The following is a 27,217-nucleotide window of genomic DNA, read 5'->3' on the forward strand; positions in this document are numbered from 1 at the left end:
ACGAATTTTATTCACTCATCTTTATTGATAAAATAGGCTCCTATGCAGTACATACTCTCAGACATAAATTTAAGGTTCTGCTTTAAAAAAAAAAAAGTATGGGATGGAAAACTGTTGCTATATAACAAAGTAAATGTCTTTAAACACAAAGATCTTAAAATTATATCCAAGTAAGAACACCAAGAATAAATTAACTCAACTTATTTGTTTACAAAAATAATTATTTATCAAGTAATGTTTTATAATAGAGCTGCCTCAATGAACTGCCTCAGACTAAATCTCAATGGTGTAACTTATTTTCTTAAATTCTGACTTGGGATGAAAACTATATAAATGAATGTACTGTCAAAGTAAGGGCTACTTTCCCAAAAATCAATAGAAAGGTTTAAAAATAAAAACTGTCATTTATTTATAAAATATCAGTTAAGGCCTCTGAATGAGAAAGGAAATCTAATGTTAGGGCCATTAGCCCTTTTCTATTCAATTAGCCCCATCAACCCCACTTACTCCAAACTTAAGATAGAAAAATTCTGAAGTGAAAAGTAGTTTTGAATTTTACCAACATATGAAATTATACATAAAAATCACCATGTGAATATTTCTTTAACAAATTATATACTCAAAAGTAGAATTTTCTATTGTGCTAATTTTTATATTTAATATAAATGAGTATAACATATTTAATCATATTTGATGCTCTTATTTTATCCTTTTATTCTATAACCACCACAAAATAAGAAAAATTTAGATTTCAATTGATGTTAAAGCACATTTCTATTTCTGGTAGCTTTTAAAAATTTACATACTGGATATGTATTTTGTAAAAAATCAAACAAATACATCTAAATCCATAGATTTTTTCCCCCTTTTGACTGAAAAGTTATAAGAAGACTCTTACAGCCTTGAGGACCAGATAGAGCTTAAGAATAGATCCAGAAAAATTATTTTTCTTTGAAATTTTATTTTTTCTGTATCTCTTAAGAGTAATTACTTTTAAAAAAAAGAGTTCTATGAGGCAGAGGAATTCTCAATTTACTTTGAAATTACCATACCTAGCTTGTTATATCAAACATTTCAACTCTGTTAGCTAAATGAGCTACATAATATCCTTAAAGATCAACCAGAGAAGAGAAAAATCTCATCTTCATTACTGATTTAGAACCAAAACTTATTCTTTCTAGAGTAGTTTAACCTACTAAATATGTCTCTTATAAGATCTTCTTTCTTAGAAAGTAGTATTCCTTCTCTTTCATTCCTGAAATATTTCATATACTTAAACAAGTTATGGATAATTGTTAGCTGAGTATTAATTATGGTAAATTAGCTAAAATTAAATTACCTCTTTTGTTTATGGTGCATATAAAAGATTCCTACAGCCTCTCAAACTGAATTTTCTTTGACAAAAATTTAAATAATAAAAGTAGACAGGCAATCATTAAAGTTGAAGTCTCATGGTACACAAGCTATTTGTTAGCTTTGACACAAAAGACGGAGGATAAAATTTAACATGACAATTTTCCATTCACAAAACCATGGCAAAATTTGTATTTTAAAATTGGGATACTTTTATGAATTCCCAACATTTATTGGGAATGTGTTTATCCAAGTATCATCCAGAAGGCCAAGAGCACTGCTGAAAGCTCCTGATATGTTCAGCCGTCGCTGTGAAAATCTTTCCTTTGTTCACCAATTAACAAAGGCTTAGTTTTTACTTTTCAATTATATTTTGGAATAAAGTCTATGACCATTAACTATGCATTTTTTGTTGCTATCTCTTAAAAATGTCATTGCCAGTGCACTGTACATATTATAGAAAAAAAAATAAAGGGCAGCTTGAGATTGATTTTTCTGTTAATTCATTCATTTTAGCAGGCCGGTCCCAGTGACCATTTGCAGCCTGGTAAGAAGCTCGCAGACTTAGAAGCTCTTCAGCTCTTCCGCAGGCTCAGGTCAGTATTGGTCACTAATGCTGACAAAGACGTACTTTCCGACACATCATCTTTCCTAAGGTTCAAAAATGACTCTCGAGTTATTTGAAGGATCTCTCTCAAGCCTTTGTTTTCTTGCTGTAAGAAGGCAAACAAAAATAAAGATGGAGTCACCATGGTGGCTATAAGAGAACAAACATAGCTTAAGAAAAGCCAAACATATAAAGGTTTGACAAATAAAAAGCAAGTTCTGTAATTGGCAGAAATGTACTAAATGATATATGCAGTTGAAGCTGACAACTTGAATCCACAGAACACTTTTTTAAAGAGATAGTAATTCTGTGTTCAATGTCTTCCACCACTGCAGAGCCTTCTCATTCATGCAGCTGTAATCATAGATGGAACCTCAGAAATTGGCTTATTTTACAATCACAGCATGGATGAAGAAAATAACATCTAGATTTATATTTATATAAACTCAGAAAGCCTGTGAATAATACACCGGGACTAGAACCTCTTAGTACTTTGGTTCTTTTATTACTTTCCATGATAGCATGGAATGCAGGACAAGCCATCTGGTTTGCTTCCCTCACTGGAATTTGACAGCAGCAGGGCTGGCTGAGTAGATGGTGACATTTTTCAAGAAGGAAAGTAAGTGGCCAAATCTAGCAATGGTAACAACTTTCCCTTTTTTTTCTAGATTAGTTACTGCAAGAAATTTGCAGACATTTAAAAATAACTTTCATAATTTATTCTTTACTACTCTGTCTTTGGTCTTAGAAAGTTTCCGTGGTATAAAGCAGGGATCAGCAAACTACGGCCTGGCTTGAGGCCTGTTATTATAAGTTAAATTTTACTGGAACATAGTTAAGCCCAATCCTTTTTTTGTGTATGGTTGCTTGTGCATTACAATGGCAGAGTAGAGCAGTTGCAACAGTGACTGTCTGGTTTGCAAAGCCTAAGAGATTTACTACCTGGCCCTATACTGAAAACGTTTGCTTACCCCTGTTATAAAGAATGACAGAACACTGTATGCTTAGAGGGAGAAATCATTTTTGGCCCTCTATAACCAATTTCTCCATCATGATTTCAAAATGAAGCTTTTCAAGTATAAAAGTCTATTCTACTGATTTGAACTATTCAACATTGTGCATTCATTACCACAAAATCAAGGACAGATGAGACAAAAGATTTTATACTCCCCAGAAAAATACAAGCGCCCAAAGAATATTATCTGTGGACTAAAAATTTCTTCCCTGCGTCACTGTGATCTCTAATAGAATAAAGAAATTTTTAAAATTACTAAATTGAAGAAGTATATTCACCTAATAACAGAAGCAACACAGCATCAAAAAATCAGTTTTCTCAAACACAAGTTACTACTGATCCTAGACTCCTTCATTACTGTATAAATGGTCTTGCATTGTACACCCATATAACCAGTATCCAGATTAAGAAAAAGAACATTACCAGTATCCCACAAAAGTACATAAATATTTAAAAATGGGATATATTTTCTGGCATAAATCTTTGTATGGACAGTTGTCACCTACATTTGCAATTTAAAACTTACTTCAAGTTGAAGTATTCGTTCCTGTTCCTTGCAACCCTGTTGCTCGTCAATTTCAATGGCTTTCCTCATTACTGCTGCCATTTCAGTTATCTGGTCAACATGTGCTTGTAATTCCTGAAAAAAAGAAATGGGAGTTGCAAATCAGTGAAACACTTCATTATTTTTATTTTTGGATCCTCTCCTTTTTATAAAATCTGCATTGCCACTTAATATGAATGCAATATTCTTACATTGTCATTTAACATGAATGTAATATATCAAACAGATATTTATAAGAAAGTTGACTGACCATGAACGTGCTTTTGAATCAGATTTCTGTTAGGACTAAAATTAAGGATAAGCAGCACAATACAACTAAACTCACTAGCAAAAATAGTACTCATATGTCACATTGCTCTCACCACAAACGATCAGCAACTTTTTCTTTTTTGCACCTACATATATTATCGATCAAAGTAACGGGAAAGATAAACATTGTTGACGCATTCAATCTCTTTTCCCCTGAAGTTTTCATGATTTACAAATCTTTTCTGTATTATACATGCCTAAAAATTGATCTCATTCCAATCCAGAACATTTTCTAGATTATAATCCTCCTTGAGAGCAGGAACTGTACCTTGTTTATATTTGCCTATTATTTAGTATTCAGTACATAACAGATAATAAATATTGAGTAAAATGAACAGAGTTCAAGTATTAAAATATTAAATGACTTTCTTTGCAAACTGTTCAAAATAAAACTTCAGTATAAAATAGACATCCACATTTCTTTGTGCAGCAAGTAGCATAAATTTCTTCCAATCTCATTCTTATTCGTTTTTGCACACCTACGATGTGCCAGGCACTGTGCTAGGCAATACCAATATGAAGCCTGTTAAGACATGTTCCCTGATTTCAAGGAGCTTACAGTCAAGTGAAAGAGACAGACAAAAGTTTAAAATCAACAGAAACTTGAGAATAATCATTTTCTCAATGAACAGCTTCTATAGACCATTGTTCACTGGCAATCGAAGGTTATTTTATTATATTAAGGCCAAATCTTACACATAAAAGTTAATAGCTTCCCAAATAAATATTGTCTCTTAAATAGTTGTATATACTGTATTTGTAAAAAGGATTTGAACAGGACCTCCCTAAACCTACAAAACTGGTAAACTATAGAAGAAATATGGAGAACAAATAGGAATATCTTTAGTAAACCACACATTTAATACATTCTTAACCAACAAAAATAATTATATTAACGGGGAAACCTATACAATGCTAGTATGCAGAAAGAAGGCAAAATAAAGGACTAATCTACACAGTTCAATATGGTGCTATTTAAATTTAAATTAATTAAAATCAAATACATTTAAAAAAATTAACAATTTAGTCCTTCAGTTGCACTAGGGACACTTCAAGTGTTCAATAGCCACATGTGGCTGGTGGCTTCCATATTGAACAGCAACAGATAAAAAACATTTCCATCATTTCAGAAAGTTCTATTGGATAGCTCAGGATTAGATTATGGCAGCAAGAATGATATCAAGACAAACATCTGTCATATTCTGCAATAGTTAAAAAAAAATGATTAAAATACCTCCCACTGTAAAGGGAGCATAATGTTTAAAAGCAAGTTAAGTACGGATAATTGCAGCAGCAAATTGAATAAGGGTAATGAGTAAAAATTTTGAATACCAACAGCTTTCTCAGTTTATGATTTGGTGTCCTATGGCACTGACCTAGATTAAAAGACTACACAGGAAGCAAATAATTCTTTACCCTTAAAAATGGAAGAAAACAAGATACCACTAATTTTTCCAGGACAGAGCCTGTTCTAACACAATCATCATGAGAAAAAAAACCCCAATAATTCAAACAGAACAGTATTTTTATAAGCCCAGTTCATCGATGGTTCACTTATTACAATAAAATCTTTAGGGAAATATCATAGATCTTTTAATGGGTATGAGAGCGCAAGACCTGTGCTTTCAAAACTGTCGTAAAGGCAAAAAGTGTCAGGAGCGTGATCCTTCAACTGTCTTGAAATGCCTTTCATTTGTAACTTTGGTTTAGGTTTATTTCAACTTTGCTCAATAGAGACCTTCCACAATTAAGTTAAAGAAAAACAAAAGACAGTTAAGACATAATGGAGAGTGTACTACTATACTTATCATAACATCTAAACAAAGGCATTTTTAGTGTGAACTCGAACTAAAGGACTATAAAATATTAAAAATCTGGATTAAAACAGTTCATTTAACAGTTTGCTTTAACAAAATTTTTATGAAATCAGATTAACATTACTGCCAAGAAAACACTTTTGATGTCCAGAAAGAGAATAACTGTTTAAAGCTTACTAAAATTTTGCAGCAACAGTTAACAAGAGCAACAAAACGAAAAGCTGGCCTAACAACCTTTAAAGCCTGCATTTATCTAATAGGCTGGGTATGACACAATACACAGAGAATTAATGACAGATTTAAAGTTTCTACACTGAATATTTTTGCACGGCCATCAAAAGCACAGCATTTCTTAAAACAATTTCATTTATTTGCTGATTTAATCTGGCAGCAAAATTCAACGTAAAAGAACTTTTTAAATGGAGCCCCCCTTCCATCCACACCCCAAAAGTTGACTGTTTTATTTAGTGTACATTCTGATTTCCTTCCAAGTGCCTCCTCTCCAGTCCATGTTGAGATGCTTCAAGGATGTGTCGAGATGCATCAAGGAAGAATCTTTCGGAGTTGTTACGATGTACCATGTCAATCTGTAGTATAGAGTCATTATAATGTTAATACGGATATTATCCGTAATTTAAAAACTGAATGAGTGTTAGTTCATGCGTGTTAGCCAACTGTTTGAAATGTTTGCTTTTTTAAAATTTCCAAAAAGGCATCTGTTCAAAAATAATGTAAAAATGAGTATTTGGATGAAAATGAGTTCTCAAACATTTTACTGATTTTTAAATGAGTGCTGAAAAACTTCTAGGTGAGGGCAAAATTCTATATTACAGTAGTCTCAAAAGGGTCTCTTACTCAAAAATGCTGTTACATGTTAACTCTGTTTGTCACCCCTAAATGTGATATAAAATTATTTTTGTGTTTAGGCATATCAGCACTAGCACCTAAACATGTCCTGGAATCTCCTATTTCTGTGCCTTTATCACACAAGTTTCTCTGCTCATCCACTTCTGCTTATGGGCCCCCACCCCAATAATTAATTCAAGGCTGGATTTAGATGGATTTCTTCCTTTCCTTGACACATTCCCAGATTCTCCTCATGAGAAATAATCTTGCTTCCTCTAGTATTCCAGTAATAATTCATATCTCTATTTTAGGATTCATCACATCCTACCTTATATTAGATGGTTATGTTTGTATCTGTATCTCCCAATACACTGTAAGCTCCTATGGTAGAGTAACAGAACTTATTCATTCATTCATCTTATTATTAATAATAACTAAGCCAGTGCAGGTGTTAATAAATGTTTAATTGAGTCGAAGTGTCTCCTTTTTGGGAAAAATCAAAATCACAAACATTAATATGTATTAGTTAGAATTAATAACAAGTAACTGAACAGTCATTTTATGAAAGGCAAGGATCAGCACTTAGATGAAGAATTCAATCTACATAATGAAAAAGGATGGCTTACAGCTATCTTAAGAAATGTTTAACTTTGCTAATTAATAAAACAGCTCTGGTGAATGGTAAAATCTAATGTGTTTTAGAAAACATTTGCTTCTGTCGTAGATGCTACCAGATGGGACTAGCAAGTTGCAGTATCTTATTCTAAGCACTTTGAGTATTCTTCTCTTTAGATCTTAAAAAATTTATTTCTTAGGTTATTAAACATAAGGGCCTTTTGGAATTTCTCAAGATTACATTTATTTTACCAATAATTTTAAGTCAATTCATCTTTGCACCTTAAAAAAAACTTTTGAGTTATACATTTAAATTTAAATGTTTTTATAATGATCGATCTCATTAACAATAGATACACTTTATATTCAAAAGATTGCCACTTAAATATCCAAGATTTTCCTTTTGTTTAGGAAATGAATAGCATAATTAGATAACATTAAACCCACATTTGTTAATTTAATTTATTATTTTACTATTTGACACAAGAAGTATCTATTACTAACTTCTTTAATATGTAAAGTTGTCACACAAAGATCTATTTACTAGGTATTGAATTTTAATAGAATAATTAATAATTTAAAAATACATACAAGCACCAAGGTGGAAGAAATATTTTAAAGAATCTAAAATGTGTTTCAATAATTGGGAAAGATAGGACCGGCCCGGTGGTGCAAGCGGTTAAGTGCATGCGCTCTGCGGCGGCGGCCCGGGGTTCGCCGGTTCGGATCCCGGGCACGCACTGATGCGCCGCTTGTCAAGCCATGCTGTGGCCGTGACCCATATAAAGTGGAGGAAGATGGGCACGGATGTTATCCCAGGGCCAGTCTTCCTCAGCAAAAAAAAGAGGAGGATTAGCAGATGTTAGCACAGGGCTGATCTTTCTCACACAAAAAAATAAATAAATAATTAAGATAAAAATGTCTTATAACAATCAATATTTCTTAAATAATATTAGTTATAACTAATAATAGCTCACCATTATCCAATACAGATAATAACCTAGTAATTATAATCTATTCTAATATTTTTATTTCACACCAGCAGTTAAAATTCAGTTTAAAATAAAATGTAAATGGGAAAGGATTATTCTACTTGCCTTCATAGCAGTTGCTAGCAAACATAGGGACATACACAAGGGGACAGACACAGGGATGACAACGAGTAAGATGAACAGAAGGAAAAACACTAATTTCTAACCAGTTCAGCTCTGTCTCTAAAAATGATGTTAACTGATACATGATTTGGCGGCAGGGGGACAAAATTTCAATATATTGGTTCTTTTCCTCTCCTTCACCCCATGGTTTTTCCATTATAATCAGGATTATTTAGAGTCTGGATGAAAATAGTCTTAAGAAAAACAAATAGTCTTCAAAAAAGAAAGTCTTAAGAAAAACAAATCTACCTTTAGCTGCTTTCAGATTTTAGAAAGTTTTGTTTTTGCAAGAGATGTCAATACACAAATCTATTAGAAGAAATATTTCTTAAAAGCGTATAACCTTATAAAAATAATTTTGAATTGAATAGACTTACCTTTATTTTCCAAATAAAGTTTATTTCTGAATATATATTAAAGCTACTAGGGAACAATCAAGCAAAATGATGTGTAATAAGAAATGCAAAAAATAAGGAAAAGCAGAAAATGTCAAAAAAATGCAGTATTCAATGTCATGTTAGATACCTGTGATTTTAAAAAATAATCTGAACACAAGTTAACTGATTGTCCTTCTTTTCCATTTCAAATTATATGTATAGAATGGATTACCTTGGAGTGCTGCTCTTTTAACTTCATTACTATGCCCGGATCATCTTTTTTGCTAGCCATTAGCAATCTAAACATTTGCTCTCGATACTTGCTCATTATAAGTTCCAAGGCAGACTGATGTTCTTCCAGGGATGTACGTAATTCTATCAGGAATAACAGTATATTTTATTCAAATGAATTAAAGTTGTATAAAATATTCTCTTCCACATTACATTTATCAAAAAAGCAACTTATAAAGAGGGTATTTTAAAAAGAAAACACGATGTATAAAAATCTAGCCATATAGAAACAAAAGATACCAAACGAAGTCCTTCATCAGTTTTTTAAATTATCATTTTAAACTCATTTTTTGAGAATAATTTCAACAAACATTTACTGAATGATTAAGTATCAGATGATGCTTTGTATTAGGAATACCAAAAGACTATGGAACTTGGAGTCTAGCGGAGAAAACAAATACATAAATAATTACAACACAACGTGGTAAGTATAGAGTGGAGCTCTATTCAAATATATAAGAGAAGTCTGTGGGGAGAAATTGGTGAAAGCTTCACAGAAGTACAATATTGAGATGAACTTGCATTCTTTGAGCTGAAAAATAAAGGAAAGGGCATTCTAAGCAGGGAGACATGAAAGTGGATGGTGGGTGGATAAGAAAATAAGCATACAGTGAAGGTTCTTAAGCAAAAGAATAACATGATCAGATATATTTTTGAAAAATCAATCTAATGCCCGTGTTGAAGATGGATTGGAGGGGGAAAAGAGACTAGAATCAGGGAGACCAATTAGGATATTTCAGGCAAGAGACTATCAACACCTAAGCTGGGGGCCAAAAGAGTGGGACTGCAGAGAATGAAACTGAGTTATTTCATAGGTAACAACAATGGTGCAAACTAGACATTGAAGATGAGAATCTAAGATGACTCCAAGCAAGGTAGACATTCATATATAGGACAGGATAAAGAGCAATAAATATGATTTAGGCATATGGACTAGAAATGAGATTAATGTCAAAATGTAAATTTAGTTGGCCATTTTCACATTTTTGAAAATATTAATTGGTCTCAAGTTGACAGTACAATTGCAGATTAAAGTTTTCTTTTTATTTGCTATCCATAGTGATAATATATCTTGCCTTTGTTCTCCTGTTGCAATTCTCTGATTTGTTTGTTTTCTTGCTGGATTCCCATAACTAATGTGGACCGTGGCCGATGTCTTGCAACTTCATTAAGTTCTTGAATTTCTTCCTGATACTAATAAAAAGATTAAAAAAGAACATGTGGGGAGAAAATATTTGAAAATATATATCTGAGATATATATCTGATAAGGGTTTAGTATCCAGAATATATAAAGAACTCTTATAACTCAACAATAATAAGAAAAAAAAAATTAAAAAAACAGGCAAACAAGATGAACAAGTTCTGGGGGTCTAATGTGTAGCATGGTGACTAGAGTTAACAATACTGCATAATATCCTTGAAAGTTGCTAAGACAGTAGATCTTAAATGTTGTCACCACACACACACACAAAAGGTAAATTATATGAGGTAAGAGAGGTGTTAACTAATCTTATTGTGGTAATTATTTTGCAATATATATGTGTATCAAATCATCTTGTTGTACCCCTTAAACTTACACAATGTTATATGTCATTTATATCTCAATAAAGCTGTAGAAAAAAAATAGGCAAAGAATTTGAAGAGACATTTCTCTAAAGAAGATATACAAATGGCCAATAAGCACATGAAAAGATGCATTAGTCACTAGGGAAATGTAATTCAACACAACAATGAGATACCACTTCACAACCACTAGGATGACCTTAATCGAAAGGACAATAACAAGTGTTGGAAAGGATGTGGAGAAACCATCATATACTGTTGATGGGTGTAGCTACCTTGGAAAACAGTCCAGCAGATCCTCCAAAAGTTAAACACACAGTTATTATATGACTCATCCATTCCACTCCCAGGTACATACCCAAGATAACTGAAAACATATGTCCACACAGAAACCTGTACACAAGTATTCATAACAGTATTATTTATAATAGCCAAAAAATAGAAACATTCCAAATGTCCATCAACTGATGAATGGAGAGACACAACGTGCTGTACCCTTACAATGGAATACTATTCGGCAATAAAAAGGAATGAAGTACTGATACATGCTACAACATGAATGAAACTTGAAAACATTACGTTAAGAAATAAGTCACAAAAAGCCACATATTGTATGATTCCATTCATATGAAATGCCCAAAATAGGCAAATCCATAGAGATAGAAAGATGCCAGGGATTGGGGGAAGGGAGAGCTAGGGAGTGACTCCTAATGGATACAGGCTTTTGGGGTGATGAGTATGTTCTGGAATTAGTGATGATGGTTGTACAACCCGTGAATATACTAAAATCCAATGAATTGTACCCTTCAACAGGGTAAATTTTATGGCATGTGAATTATATCTCAATAATAATGATAATAAAAGAACATGTGCAAAAGAAATCCAAAATTGTCTTTTTTTAAATAAACGGGAAGCTAACTTTAAAATTGCACTCCTCTATTTTCAGGTGAGTTTGATGAGCCACTTAGTAACGTATTCATTATAAGATTCCTGGTTAACTTTGGTTGTTAAACTCCTTTTTTTACAACTCAATAGCAGATATATGTTCACTGGAATGCATGAGTCAAGCTAGACAGTTAGGGAGGTATGTAATCTGTTTAGGGCAACAGAGTTGCAAAACAATAAGTAAACTTGCTCCATTATGTCCAGTAGCTTTGTTAAAAGGAGTATCCCAGGGTTGCTTCCTTTTACAAAATGGATGAGTTTCACAACAGGAGGCTATGAATACACATTCTCCTCCACTGATTTCCATCATAATATCAGAGATTTTATAATTCTCTTAAGAGTTAAAAATTTTTATCAGAAGAGAGCTTAAAATAGTAGCTAAACTCCACGGCCTACCGGAAAGTTCTTATACAACAGTAAAGATAACAGGAAGTGAAGCCCTTTTCATTTCTTCTTTAATTGGCATCATTAAATGGAAAATAAGGTAGCAAGTACAAATGCAATAACTGCACAAGGTGTAAACCAGATACTGCCTTGCATCATTTCCAAAAACTATTTTGCTGTTAAATGACATCACCTAAGTACTTTTATAAAGAAAAATATAAACATTTCTACATTATAAAAATATGAGACACAGTAAAATATGTCAATACTAGTAAAAGATATTATCTGGTGTTTGTCAAATGTATCTACACCTAATAAATTAACATATTTTCTAAATTCAAATATGCATTTCTGTGAGAAAAACAACTGATCAAGTCTACAGGTTTTAGAATATATACACATATCTATGTCACCTGAAAGTGACAAAATTGTATTTTAATCTAAAACTGAAACATACAAATCAAACTACTTTTAAATTTTAGAGAACATTAAAAAAATAATAATTAAGCAGAAGTTTATGATTCAAGCAATACATAAATGTCAATGATGGCTTTTTAAAAAATGGAATCAACGAGAAAGAAAAAAATCAAACCTGCTTCATCGCTTCTACTCTCTTGTTGAGAGCTGTGGTTTGCTCAATCAGAGACTCTGCGGCATCGTCGTGATCTCTCAGTCTTTCCACAAGAGCTTTAGCATCAGCAAGTGCCTTCTCAATTGTGCAACTCATTTCTAAAGGAATACCTGTAATTAAAATCAAAATCAAGACTCAAAACAAAGCCAGCATATCATCTTATTTTAATTTCACGTGAACACAGATATGCTTCTTAAGCTACACTTGTTACAGGACTGTTCTTTGTCTGAGGAGAAAAACCATCTAAGAACACCTGTGGTTTTGCTTCTGTTAGGATGGCACAAGCTTGAAAGTGAATTTATAATGTTAAAAAAAATTGGAACATATGTAAATGATGTGTAGACATAATCAGAATGTATTTAAAACATCTGAATTTATGGTGGAGAAAAAAAGTACACATCCAATGAATATATTTTACATTGTATAGAAATTGTGCTCTTCATGAGGGCACGCCCTATCTTGTCATTTGTGAAAAACGTCACTATACTAGTCTGTATTCTGTGGTCAATGATTGTCAGTCTCTGTCTCTGACCATAAGATCCTTGATAGCCTTTGCTTGGTCATGTGACCTGAGGCACTGTTCACAAACATATACTACTGACCAGCCAAAGAGGTCTCTATGTGTCATGCTATGTCAAAGTGTCAACCTTCTTCTGGAGGAACTTCTACTTATATAAAGTTGCATTATAATCCTAACTCTTGCACTTTCCTTAGTAAATGGCAAAAAAAAGTTTTGACTTAGAACAATGCTGACCATTATGGGAAACTTTTGATATGTTAAAATCAATAAATAATATGTTTAAGAGGAGCTCAAAAAATTAAGAGACAAAATATGAAATAGTCAATAGTTAGCTTCTTCAATTGGTATGCTGAGACCTCAAAACAAAATTTTAATTTTAAAATAATCTCGCTCAAAGACTTTAACTTTACCGTCCTTGAATTTTTCTCTTTCTACTAAGTTTTACCTTACCTTCTATATTAGCCACCTTTTCTTCAGAGTTTTCTCAAAAAATAAAATCACACTGTAAAGTTACAAGGCCAGAAGCCAGGTCTATAAAAGTTAAATTAGGGCCGGCCCTGTGGCTTAGCAGTTAAGCGCACGTGCTCTGCTACTGGCAGCCTGGGTTCGGATCCCAGGCGCGCACCAAGACGCACCGCTTGTCCGGCCATGCTGAGGCCGCATCCCACATACAGCAACTAGAAGGATGTGCAACTATGACATACAACTATCTACTAGGGCTTTGGGGGAAAAAAAGGAGGAGGATTGGCAATAGATGTTAGCTCAGAGCCGGTCTTCCTCAGCAAAAAAAGGAGGATTAGCACAGATGTTAGCTCAGGGCTGATCTTCCTCACAAAAAAAAAAAAAAAAGTTAAATTAAAACTCTGGTATAGATCCAAGTTAAGGGCTGTAATTAAGAGCTATAATTTTCATCACCTTTAGAAAGGCAGAAATTTGCTAGAGAATGCAGGACTTTGTTACATACTACTGCACTGGACTATAGATAGTTCAATTAATTATTAGCCCCTCAGATACAGAAAAATGCAGCAAGGTAGAAAAGAGAAGATTTAAATAACTCAACTATGTAAAAGTAAAAAAAAAAGAAAAAAGAAAACACAACACATCAGGCAGTTTTGGTAGGTTTTCATTTAAGGTTATATTTAACAGAGATTCAAAATTGTAAACTAAATGAAAATGAAAAAATAGACTTCAGAAAACATTCAAACAGTATTGTTAGTTATACCCAACAGCTGAAGTAAAGGGCATATTGTCCTGTTATTATAAATAGGTTCAAACCGAATAAGAGGATTTAATCAAAATAAAATGTAAAAACTGCCAATTTAGAAAATATGAAATATATGACTGGACATTTCCAGAGAGATTTAAGAATTAAACAAGTTGGAAATTAATACAATTTCTGGCTCTCTAGATAAAACCACCAAAAGATTTGTCTTCTAAGATTTGAGAGGTTTAGATAAGGGTATTGAAAATACAATAAGCAAAAGGGCCATTAAAGGAACCAGTGTCCCATAGTGGCTAAAACACAAAAGGACAACTATCCAAAATCTGTCCAAGATGCTGCTCCCAGGGAGACATTAATAACCAACAATGCCCTGTCCTTCATCTAAACTTCCAATGGGAATCACCTAAAATTATAGATGGACAATATTACGGCTTTCTTATTTACACGGGAGTCACTTTATCTCCCATTAATCCCACTACTGTAGAACCCCAGATCCTCCAGAGTAAAATTTTAAAGTTACCTGTAAAGCAAAAAAAGAAAGGGGGGGGGGGCAAATTGATTTGAATAAGTAAAAAAAATTAAAAACAGAAAACACATTTGTCTTACAGTAAAAATAACTGGTTGTAACAGATGGTGAAAGGAAACGATAAAAAAACAAATTTGAAAGACTAGAGAAAATTGTAAAAGACTGAATAAAGGAAGAATAAAGTTTATCTTGGTTTAATAGAACAACTCAAGTATGTACTAGGATCTCTAACAATCCCAGTCCCAGCCTGCAAACGATATTATTGGGACCACTATCAGAAGAATACTTCTTTATCCTCTGTAACACAACAGCTACAAATTTATTTATTTATTTATTTATTTTGAGGAAGATCAGCCCTGAGCTAACATTCATGCCAATCCTCCTCTTTTTGCTGAGGAAGACTGGCCCTGGGCTAACATCCGTGCCCATTTTCCTCCACTTTATATGGGACGCCGCCACAGCATGGCTTGACAAGCGGTGCATCGGGGCGCGCCCAGGATCCGAACCCGGGCTGCCAGCAGTGGAACGCGCGCACTTAACCGCTACGCCATGGGGCCGGCCCTACAAATTTAATAGATAGGATCTGTTTCTAAATAAAATGCACTGAGGCTCCTACGTATAATCAGATAATAGGAGACCAAGGCATGAAAATACCTATATGTACTGTTTATAATTCAATAAATTGCCAAAAGAAAAAAAAAAAGCTATGCTTCCAGAATCCTCTGGGCAAAAGAATCCACAGACAGAGAGATTAATTGGAACAGAGCCCTGAATCTAGATGGAGTCTTTCTAGATAATCATAAATCTTTCTTTTTGAAATATAAAAGGTTATGCTGTGTTCTGGGGATAGTAACTCAACGACATGGCACTAAAGACCCACTGCCTCTTAAATCCTATGCTTTAATTCAGTAGCTAAAGCCTAGCTTCCTTGCCTCAGAGCAATCACAGGCCTCAACTAAATTAGTCAAAGCATCTTCAGAGCTTGTACTAGGTCTTGAAACCTAGTGTTACCATACGTAGCAAATCTATTGCTAAAGGAAATCACCCTAATTTTTCTACTAGTTAAACAATTATGAAATATTGTTACTCTCTTCTTTTCATGTTCCCATCCACTGATATAATACTCTTACTCCGACACCCATATTTACTGAAAGAAAATCTCATGATTGTGTTTCCACAAATCAATTACTATCCAAGCCCAAAACAAAACTTCTGAATTCTCTAGTACCAAATCTTGACTTTACTGTTTGTTAATGGGTTTTATACTAAACACAAAAAGTGACAATACCAGGCTTGATATACAATAGGTACTTTAGTCACTCTGATAAAATTCAATTTCTATCAAATGACTTAACCGTGGCCCTCTAAGATAGAGCAATTTGCTAAAATAAAAGAGTAAATTTACACTCTAATAGCTGGATCATTTTTTAAATAATTTGTTTCTTTGAAATGTTGCAAAGAAAAGAAGTGCCTCAGATATCCCTTAAAAAACAACAAATACATTAACTACTTGATGGCTTGATGCTACTTAAAATAATGAAGGTAGAGACACAGAGTAAAAAAGATACTATACAAACTAATACTACTATACTGTAAATACTATGGATCTACTTTAAAGTATACTATAACCAGACTGCTTTGACTAAAAGTCCTTATGCAAGGGCCTCATATAAAACAACAATAAAATTATAACAAATCCTTGGAGAAGTTAAAGATTCCATCACAGACACACAAAATCTGGCCTGACAAATTCTGAAAAGAAACATGGGATGATAAAGTTGTAAAATCTCTGAGGATACGAGCTGCCACAGTCAGAATGGCTACCCGACAGCACCAGATAAAACCTCAAATGGACACTAGAAACTCCATGAAACATCTCATTCCAGTAGGAAAAAAACTGGTGACAATATTAAACACTGATGGTAAAATTTTTTGGATAGCAGAGGATGTGGCCCAGTGCATGACTTATTTGTAAATAAATTAACAGAAAAACTGTAAAGGTGAAGCAAGGACTAAAACTATTTCTAAAGGATTTTTTGAACATCTCCTAATGGATTTTATAGGGTTGCCTCTCTCTATAGTTTAGGACTATGTAACATTCCTAAATATGCTTATGCTCTGGATAGGTTGAAAAAGTCCTCTGTTGAAAAGCCAAAATACTCACAATGATTAAAATACTATTATAGTTTGTGTTTCCTACCAAGGACATTCTCACTTGTCAACCAAGTAATATGGAAACATATTTAACTGGAACAGTTATTTATGAATTTAAATATGTAACACTTTGCCTCTTTCTCAGAAATCTTCCTGTCTTCATCATTCCCAGTCCTCAACAAACCCCAAACAGGATAAATCCAAGAAGGTCCAACATCAGACACATCATAATTAAATTTCTGAAAATTAAAGACAAAAAAATCTTGAAAGCCACAAGAGAAAAATGATACATTACTTATAGAGAACCAACAATGTGAAGGGCTGTGGATCTCTCATCAGACATCATAAAGGCCAGCAGCAAATGGAACACTTAAAGCTGCTGAAGCAACAGAACTGTCCACCCAGAATCCTACATCCAGGAAAGATATCCTTCACATATGAAGGTAAATAAATATCATTCTCAGATGAAAAAAGAATTAATTTCTAGTAGATTTGTTCTAAAGGAAATTATTCAGAGAAGCACAATGAAATCAGAAGAGAGACTCAGAGCATCAGGAATAAAGGAAGAGTAATAGAAATAATAAATTACTAGGCAAATATATCAAACTATTTTCTTGAATGCTTTAAAATGTCTGACGTTTGAAAACAAAAATTATAACTTTTGCCTGATGGAATTTTCAATTTTTGTAGATGTAATATATAACATAACTAAAATATAAAAGCAGGATGGTAAATGGACCTATATAGTGATAAGTTGTCAATATTTCACTTGAAATTATAAAATGTCAATTGTAGGTAGACTGTTAAAAAGTTATATGTAAACTGTAATTCCTAGAGAAATTCCTTAAAAAAACTGTACAGAGATAACAGTCAAAACCACAACAGTTGAATTAAAAATCCAAATAATCCAATAATCAAAAAAAAAAAGGAGAAAAGGGGCAATAAGGGGACAAAACATTGAAGGAACAAAGAGGAAACAAACGATAAGATGATGGACTTAAATCCAAACATATTAATAATTGCACTAAATATAAATATTCTAAACACACTAATGAAAAGATAGATTATCAGAATGAATTAAAAAACAGGACCCAACTATATGCTGTCTATATGAAACTCACTTCAAATATGATATAGGTAGGTTAAAAGTAAAAAGATGGAAAAAGAGACACTATATAAACACTAATAAAAAGAAAGCCAGAGTGCTAATAATAAGCACATGAAAAGATGCTCAACAGGATTAGCTATTAGGGAAATGTTAATCAAACCCACAATGAGATATTTTACACCTACTAGGATGACTATAATAAAAAGACAGATAACAAGTGTTGGCTAAGATGTAGAGAATTTGGAACTTTTATAAACTGCTGGTTGGGAGGTAAAACGATGCAGCCACTTTGGAAAACAGTCTGGCAGGTCCTCAAAAGGTGAAACATACAATCCAGCAGTTCTATTCCTATGCATACACCAAGAAAATGAAAACATGTCCATGCCAAAAATTGTACATGAATGTCCAAAGCAACATTATTCATAATAGCCAAAAAGTAGAACTAAGCCAAATGTCCATCAACTGATGAATGAATAAAAAAAATGTGGTACATCCAAGCAACGGAATATTTTTTTGGCCAAAAAAAAAAAAAAAAGGAATGATGTATTGGCACATGCTACAACATGGATGAAAACTGAAAAAATTATGCTAAGTCAAAGAAGCCAGTCAAAAAAGATCACACATTTTACCATTCCATTTATATGATGTCCAGAAGAGGCAAATCCATAGAGACAGAAAGTAGATTAGAAGTTTTCTAGGGTGGGGGGAGAGGGGGATATTGAGAGAGGTGGGAGGAATGGGGAGTGACTGTTAATGAGGACAAGATTTCTTTTTGGAGTGATGAAAATATTCTAAAATTGACTGTGGTGATGGTTGCACAACTCTGTGAATATACAAAAACCCAATAAATGCTGCTTTAAGTGGGTATTCACCCATTTAAATGGTATGGGAATTATAGCTCAATAAGGTATAGAGTATGTGAATTATATGGAACAAAGGTATTATATTAAAAAAAGAAAAGAAAAAGAGCTGGAGTGGCTATTAATATCTAGATGAAGTAGACTTTAGAGAAAAGAAAATTACCAGGGACAAAAAGGGCATTACATAATGATAAAAGGGCCAATTCACCAAGAAGACACAAGAATCCTAAATGTATATGTATCTAACTAGAGAGCTTCAAAATATGTGGAACAAAAACTGAAAGAAGTGAAAGGATAAACAGACATATCAACACTTACTGCTGAAAACTTCAACACTTTTTTTCCTCAGTAATTGATAGTACAGTACTTGTACACAGAAAAATCAGCAAGAATATAGAAGAAATGAACAAATACCATCAACTAAGTGGATTGACTTGATATTTATAAAATGCTATGACCAAAACCAGCAAAATACACATTATTTTTAAGTGTACAAGGGACATTCACTAGGATAGATCATAGTCTGGATCATAAAACAAACCTTAACAAATTTAAAAGAAGTGGAGTCATATAACTTATGTTCTCTGACCATAACAGAATTAAACTAAAATAAACAACAAAGAGGTAACAAGAAAATCTCCAAACATTTGGAAATTAAACAACACACTTATAAATAATCCATAAGTCAAAAAAGAAGTCTTTTTGGGGGGCTGGCCCTGTGGGGTAGTGGTTAAGTTCAGCATGTTCCACTTTGGCGGCCTGGGTTCACGGGTTCAGACCCTGGGTGCGGACCTACACCACTTGTCAGCCACGCTGTGGCGGTGACCCACATACAATATAGAGGAAGACTGGCACAGATGTTAGCTTAGGGACAACCTCCCTCAACCAAAAAAAAGAGGAAGATTGGCAACACATGTTAGCTCAGGGTGATTCCTCAGCAAAAAAAAAAAAGTCATCTTTTTGGAAATCAGAGAATATTTTGATCTAAGGAAACATGAAAATACAAGATATCAAATCTTGGCATGCATGTAAAGCAGTACTTTGAAGGAAATTTATAGCATTAAATTCTTTTATTAGAAAATTTTTGAAAAATCTCAAATCAATTATCTAAGCCTCAACCTTATGAAACCAGGAAAAGAAGAGCAACAGTAAACCCAAAGTAAATAGAAAGAAGGAAATACTAAAAGAAAAGAGCAGAAGAAATCAGTGAAATTGAAAACAGGAAAGCAACAGAGAAAAACCAATGCAACCAGAAACTGGTTCTTTGAAAAAGCAAATAAAGTTGATAAACCTCCAGCAAAACTGATCAAGGAAAAAAAAAAAGAGGGAGAGAGAAGATATAAATTACCAACATCAGGAGTGAAAGACGGGATATCACTGCAGATTCCTAATTTACTAAAAGGATAAAAGAACATAATAATAAATTTCATACACATGAATTGGATAATTTAGATGAAATGGATTAATTCCTTAAAAACCACAAACTACATAAAGTCACACAAAGAGGAAATAGATAACTATTAATAGTCCTATAATATTAGGTATAGTTACTACAGTTATAACTATTAAAGTTCTAACTATTCTGTAATAGTCCTAACTACTAAAGAAATTGAATTTGTAGTTAAAAATCTTCTGCAAAAAATCTCAACTCAATGGCAAATTCTACCAAACATATAAAGAAGAAATACTATCAATCTTACACAGCCTCTTTGAGAAAATAAAAGAAAATACTTCCAAACTCATAAAATGATGTCAATTACTGATACCAAAACCAGACAAACACATTCCAAAAAAAAAAAAAAAAGAAAATCATAGACCAATATCCCTCATGAATATAAATACACAAGTCTTCAAGAAGATATGAGCAACTCAAATTCAGCAACATATAAAAAGAACAATATACCATGACCAATTAGGGTTTATCCCAGAATTCAAGGCTGTTTCAATACTTGAAGATCAATCAATGTAATTCACCATAAAAAAACCCACTTGATCATACCAATTGGTTCATTTGAAAAAACACAACATCCTTTCATAATAAAAATTCTCTGCAAACTAGAAATAGAAGAGAATTTCCTCAAATTGAGAAAGGACATTTCCAAAAAAATATAGCAAATACTATACTTAATGGTGACAGACTAAATGTTTTCCCTCTAAAATCAGGAACAAGACAAGAATGTTCCCAATTGTCACTCCTATTCAATATCATACTGGTGCAATAAGGCAAGAAAAGGAAATAAAAGGCATATAGAGTGGAAAAGAAGAAATAAAACTGCCCTTATTCACAGCCAACATGTTGTCTATGTAGAAAATCCCAAAGAATTCAAAAGAGAACTTCTATAACTAATACGTGACTTTAGCAATGTCATAGGATACAAGATTAATACACAAAAAAATCAAGTTTTTTTAATATATTAGCAATGAACAATTAAGAAAACAAAATTTAAAAAAAGACATTTGCAACAGTTTCAAAAAAAGAAATTTTTAGGCATAAACCTAACAAAACATATGTAGGATATGTACACTGATAACTGCAAAATGCTAGGGAAAGAAACCAAAGGAGGCCTAAATAAATGGAGAGACATACTGCATTCATAGATTGGAAGACTCAACATAGTGGGGATGTCAGTTTTCCACAACTGATCTACAGATTCCATGCAATTTCCAGTCAAAATCACAGCAAGATTTTTTGGTAGAAATCAACAAGCTAATTCTAAAATTTCTATGAAAATGCAAAGAAACTAGAATAGCCAAAAGAAATTTGAAAACAAAGTTGGAGAAATCATACTACCAAATTTTAAGACTTACTATAGAGTTACAGCAATCAAGAAAGCATGGTATTGGCAGAGACAGTCAGAACAGAACAGAGTTCAGAAATAAGCCCACAGAAACACGGCCAGTTGATTTTTGAAAAAGGTGCAAACGCAAGTCAAGGAGAAAGGATAGTCTTTTTTCAACCGTTGGAAGACTGGACATCTGTATGTCAGAAAATTAACCCTGATATAATTCTTACACTTCATACAAAAATTAACTCAAAATGGACCATAGATCTAAATGTAAAACGAAAGACAGAGAAAATCTTTGTGACCTGAGGTTAGGCAAAGATTTTTTAGATATGACACCAAAAGCTTGACTCATAAAAGAAAAATTTAATAAACTAGACTTTATCAACATTAGAAACATTTGCTCTGGAAACATACCATTAAGACAGTCTGAAAAGACAAGCTAAGGACTGGGAGAAAATATTTGCAAACTACATATCTGACAAAAGACTTGTATCTAGAATATATAAAAAAACTCTCAAAACTAACAATAAATGATCCACTTTTTAAAATGAGCAAAAGACTTTAACACTTAATCAAAAAGATATATGGATGACAAATAAGCACATGAAAATATGTTCAACATCATTAGCCATTAAAGAAATGCAATTAGAACCTGAATGAGATCCACTACACCCCTACCAAAATGGCTGAAATAGAAAGTACTGACATACCAAGTGCTGGCAAGGATGCAGAACAACTGGAACTTGCATACAATTCTAATGAGAATGCACAAGGATATGGCTGTTTTGGAAAATGGTTTGGCAGTTTCCTGCAAAGTTAAACATACCTACCCTATGACCCAGCAATATCACTTCTGGGTATTTACTGTAGAGAAATGAGTGGATAAACAAATTGTAGTATATACAGTCCATACAATGGACTACTACTCAGCAATGATATGGAATGAAATACTGATATAGGCAACAACACAGATGAATCTCAAAGCTATTATGCTGAGTAAAAGAAGACAGTCTCCAAAGGTCACATACTGTGTCCACTTACCTGGCACTGCCAAAAGGACAAATCTATAGTGAGGGATACGAGATCAGTAGTTGTCAGGAGTTAGGGTTGGGAAGACGGTGTGGGACAAGGGAGTATTCTGGGATGATAGATCTGCATCTTGACCGTGGTGGTGGTTACATGACCCTGCGTACCCATTAAAATGAACAGAACTGTACTCCAAAAAAGGACAATTTTATGTTAATTTTAAAACAAAAAAAAATCACCTCCTGTTCCCAAGGTTTTGCCTTTGTCTTTAACTCATCTGGTGTTTATTTGCATGTATAGTATAAGGAAGGTATCTACTTAGATTTTCTTTTTCTTATGGGGACAACTAGTTGCCCTAGACCCATTTATTGGATAGTACACTCCTCCCCCACTGAATTTCTTTTATTGAAATATATTTAACATACAACATTATGTAAGTTTAAGGCATAGGAAATGTTGATTTGATACATTTATATATTGTAATATGACTGCCATTAGTGATAATTAGCACCTCTATCATGTGACATAATGATTTCTTTTTTGTGGTTGGAATACCTCCACTGAATTTTAATGCCACACCTGTTGTATGTTTTTTCAATAAATGTGTGGGTACGTTTCTGAGCTCTCTATTCTATTTCTGGGTCTATTTATCTATCTATCTCTACATCAATACCACACTGCCTCAACTGTTATAGCTGTAAAATAAACTCTTACTATCTGATAGGGCAAGTCAATTTTTTCTTCTTCAAAATTGTTTTACCTATTCTTAGCCTTCTCTCCAACCTAATTCAATCCAAATGGACCTCTAGAGCACTTAGAGTAAAATCAAACTGCTAGGTAATTATTTTAATTAATTCAAACTGTTGGTAGCTTTCTGAACCTAAGGAATACTACCTTATATTGTTTTTTGGTCAACAGGACAAGTGTTATTCCCATTTTATCAATGAGGAAATAGACTCAAGAATTCCAAATGTAAGAAGCTGAATGACAGCACCAAGCAGCAAGAAAGGAGCCAAGCTAGTACTAGAAACAGAATTTCTGACCCCCAATCTAGAGCTCTACTCAGGAGCCAAGGTGGATCCCCACTGCCCTGTTTGCTTTCACCTATATGAAAACCATCTCAGTTTCCTGAGGCGGAAAAACAAAGCAAATTCCCTGACCCTAATTCACCAATGGGACTGCAAGATATTATAAAAAGTGCATTTCAAGCCAGCAGTCGAAAATAAATGGAAGTGTAAATGAAGATGAAAAAAATAACAAAATTTCAAGTATTTTTCCTTATAACTAATAAAAGCCTAGCATCCATTTTAATTAGGCATCACAGTTAATTATAAGACCAATGAATGTTTACTGATAGGTTTTTTGAAATTACAATTAACATCCACTTTAAAAAACATTGTCTAGATTGCATAATGAAATACTACTATCAAAATGAACTATATTTAAAGTTTGTTTTGTAACTATAACAATATATCTAATTCAGAGAAAGGAATTATAAACATCAGGTAATTCAAAGCATAATTTTATTAGTACTTCAGAAAAACAGTGACACAGAGTTTCTAAGAATATGCCTGTTCATTTCCTGTATGAGAAACCACAGAAAAATTTAAAATATTTTATTATATGTATTTACTATGCCACCATTTTTGAAAACCATTGTGCTTTTCCCCCCTTTTTTGGCTGGTAAGCGGAGTGTGAGGAAGACTGTTTTCCAAACTCTCTAACAAGTTTTAAATTTTTAAAAATAGACTTGTAAAAAAAGGCGTATTCTCAATTTATCTGCCTATTTTTATAGCGCTTGTCTTACCTAGTCACAGTGCACTTACTTACATTACTTTCTATAGGTAGGCCCAAATTCCAGGTGAAATTTTTCTAAAGCAGTTTCCCTCTGCATTAGCCACATTCTTGCCCACTTTACCACCCAAAGACATTCACAGTCAGACTCTTGGCAGAGGCTTCACAACATTCTGCTGCTGATAAAAGAGAAACCACCACCCACCCAAGACACCAACTGCCAGCTGTTTAGTTTTAGATTTTGGTTAAGGAAAATTTGAAGAAATTCAAGTCATTCTTCTTTCTCTTTTATCTATAAATCCTCTATCCTATAGCTGGAACTATACAGAAATATTGTGACTACTGATATACCAGAGATGTGTCTATAAATGTCAACCATCTAGTTTACTCAAAAAATTTTATTGGTTCAGGCAGGTGCCTCTAATGTTAATTAGTAGATAATATTAACAGATACATATGGAAACAGAAAAATAAAAAGGCACAGTTATGTCTTCCTTAGAAACTTATAATTTAAAGACATCAAGAAAGAATGCATGTAATTTACATATAAAAATAAGCACCTTATAGAGACGTCACTGTATTTGAAAGCACAGAAAATTTTCACTGTCCTTGAAAATGATGGAATGAATACATATTTGGCGTTTTATGAAGTAGCTTTATGAAGAAGATGAATTTTTAAAGTTGGAAGGAACAGAATTTGAAAGTAAGGACACAGAAAATTTTTTTTTTAAATACACGTTACCTTAGAATTGTGGCTAAATATAAGCTGCTCATACATATATGTTCAAACAGGTATGATGATTCAAGAAGAAGCTAACCTAATCTGAATCAGTTATTTCTAACCGGTGGGCCAACGAGTCACTGGAAGAGTTGCATGGATGTACACACAGCAAGCATGGTCTGTAACCTAAAATATTTCTCTCACATATGTATCCCATTATTTTTCAAATGTAAACAGATATTAGTATAATAAAATACAAAATCATTTCAAAGCATAGTAGTTTTTTGCCATCATGCATAATCGCAATCAGCAAATACTAAAAGTACAATTACTTGTGTGTTAGGGGTACAGGGCTCCTCATATTCAAAACAGGTCAGGGGCCTTTTAGCTAATATATAAGCTGGCTCCTTCCTATACACTCCTTCTGTCTCTAAAATGCTATAATTTTAAGGAAACTAAGGACTCTTATGGTGGATCTTTAGAATTATTACATTATAAATACGTATACATTTGTATATATAAATAATGCCTGCGACGTGCCAAGCACTGGACTAGCTTTTGTTACAAAGATGAATAAGACATGATTCCAGACTCAAGCTCAAATTGGCAGGAGACAGATACGTGAACAAATAATACAACCTAATAAATACTGCAGAACTGTTTCAAGTGCTTTGGGAGCACAGTGGTATTATCAATGTCACCTGGCGGAGTCTGAGAAGACAATGATCTATGAATTGGGTCTTGATAGGTTAGTAAAAAAGAAAAAAAAAGAAGAGTAAGCATTCTAGACAGACGGTACAGCACATACAAAAGCACAGAGTTGTGAAAATGCACATGTCTGGGGAAACAGCCAGTAGTCTGGTATGGTTGAATATTAAGGTATTTGAAGAAGATGAGACTAAAAAAGGTAAAATGGATTGGGACAGATAATAAAAGGTCTGAATGACACGCTTCACAATTGGGACTTAATTTTCTCAGCAATACGATTATTGACAAAGTTTAAGGAAAAGAGTGATATAAAGGGATTTGTATCTCAGAATAACTCTCTGGAAGGATGACGGTGGGGAAACCAGTTGGGGGACAAGTGCAATAATCCTGGCGAAAGAAGAAGAAATAATATAGTGCCGTGCGAGTGGAAATGAAGAATCACGGACGACGGTTTCCAGTTTGGACAGCTGGATGGATACTGGTACCATTATCAGAGATGGGATACAGAAGAAAGGCAGGAGGAAAACCAGGAAAAGAGTATTCCTCGGAGGGCAGTTTCAAGAAAGAGGGAATGGTTATCCGTGTCATATGCTGCAAACAGGTAAACTGAAAACCGAAAAGGGTCCCTCTTCCCTCCCCTCAATGGTGAGCCCCAGATGGGTCAGGCAGGAAGAAAACGCATACGGAGGGCGTGTCCACAGGGTGAGGGCCAAGGCTTTTCATTAAACTTCCCGCACCTCGGTCCCGGAAAGAGGAGGTCAGCGCCGGGGCCGGGGAGAGGAAGTACCGCTCCGAGGAGCGGGGAACCGGCGGAGGGAACGGCTAGGGCCGGCGGCCGGTAACTCAAGAGCTGCAAAGCACCAGAGCGGCCCAGGAGAAGGAAGCTTCTGACCCGCGACGCCCGCTCCTGTCCCTGGATTTATTCCACTTACTCTGCTCTCAATCCCTCGCAGCCGTCAGCTGTGGCGATTAGGACTCAAAGCCTCTGCTAACAGGGACCTATGCACCCAAGAAAAGAGACTCCTCTCGCCTGTTCAGCTTCTTCAGTGAGCAGACGCAGAAGCCGGCAGACGCAGCAAACCGGCAGCTTCTGGGGTCAGCGGGGCTCAGCCCCATCACTGGCGAGGGGAAAACCTCCCCTGACAGCCTCCGACCAGCCCCCTTAGCGCGCCCCAACCTCGCGAGACTTCCTTCCTCGCGTTGCCGTGGGGGCAGAGCCGAGAGATTTATTTGCGGCTTCTCGCTGACATGCGCGAGAGGTGGGGGCGGGTCCCTTCTACGTCCCTCCCTATTAACCTACTCTTAGGCTCTTGCTTGGC

The 27,217-nt window shown here is 34.1% G+C and overlaps 1 protein-coding gene across 2 annotated transcripts; it reads right to left on the reverse strand.

Annotated features, from left to right (window-relative positions):
• On the reverse strand, window positions 1-27,111 carry FGFR1OP2 (FGFR1 oncogene partner 2). Of its 2 annotated transcripts, XM_087442655.1 has the most exons (7): window positions 26,831-27,111; window positions 12,435-12,583; window positions 10,026-10,143; window positions 8,891-9,033; window positions 6,140-6,253; window positions 3,502-3,615; window positions 1-2,066 (listed from the first exon to the last, which is right to left on the reverse strand). In XM_087442655.1, the coding sequence occupies exons 2-7, from the start codon at window positions 12,567-12,569 to the stop codon at window positions 1,929-1,931; spliced, it is 762 nt and encodes a 253-aa protein (XP_087298781.1). In that variant the 5' UTR covers window positions 12,570-12,583; window positions 26,831-27,111; the 3' UTR covers window positions 1-1,928. The 2 variants fall into 2 exon arrangements, with proteins under 2 accessions (XP_087298781.1, XP_087298782.1); XM_087442656.1 differs by lacking the exon at window positions 6,140-6,253 and having other exon boundaries at window positions 26,831-27,106.
• Between the last annotated feature and the right edge of the window lie 106 nt (window positions 27,112-27,217).

Source organism: Ceratotherium simum, chromosome 17 (genome assembly GCF_057802395.1).
Source record: "Ceratotherium simum simum isolate JZ-2026a chromosome 17, ASM5780239v1, whole genome shotgun sequence".
NCBI lineage: Eukaryota > Metazoa > Chordata > Mammalia > Perissodactyla > Rhinocerotidae > Ceratotherium > Ceratotherium simum.

Excerpts from the sequence above, each read along its gene's own strand:
- FGFR1OP2 (XM_087442655.1), bottom strand. The coding sequence starts at position 12,569 with ATGAGTTGCACAATTGAGAAGGCACTTGCTGATGCTAAAGCTCTTGTG. Across the intron at positions 6,254-8,890 it reads TAAAAGAGCAGCACTCCAAG|ATTGACATGGTACATCGTAA; the intron begins GTAATCCATTCT and ends TCTATACTACAG. Across the intron at positions 2,067-3,501 it reads AACGAATACTTCAACTTGAA|CAAGAAAACAAAGGCTTGAG; the intron begins GTAAGTTTTAAA and ends GCCTTCTTACAG.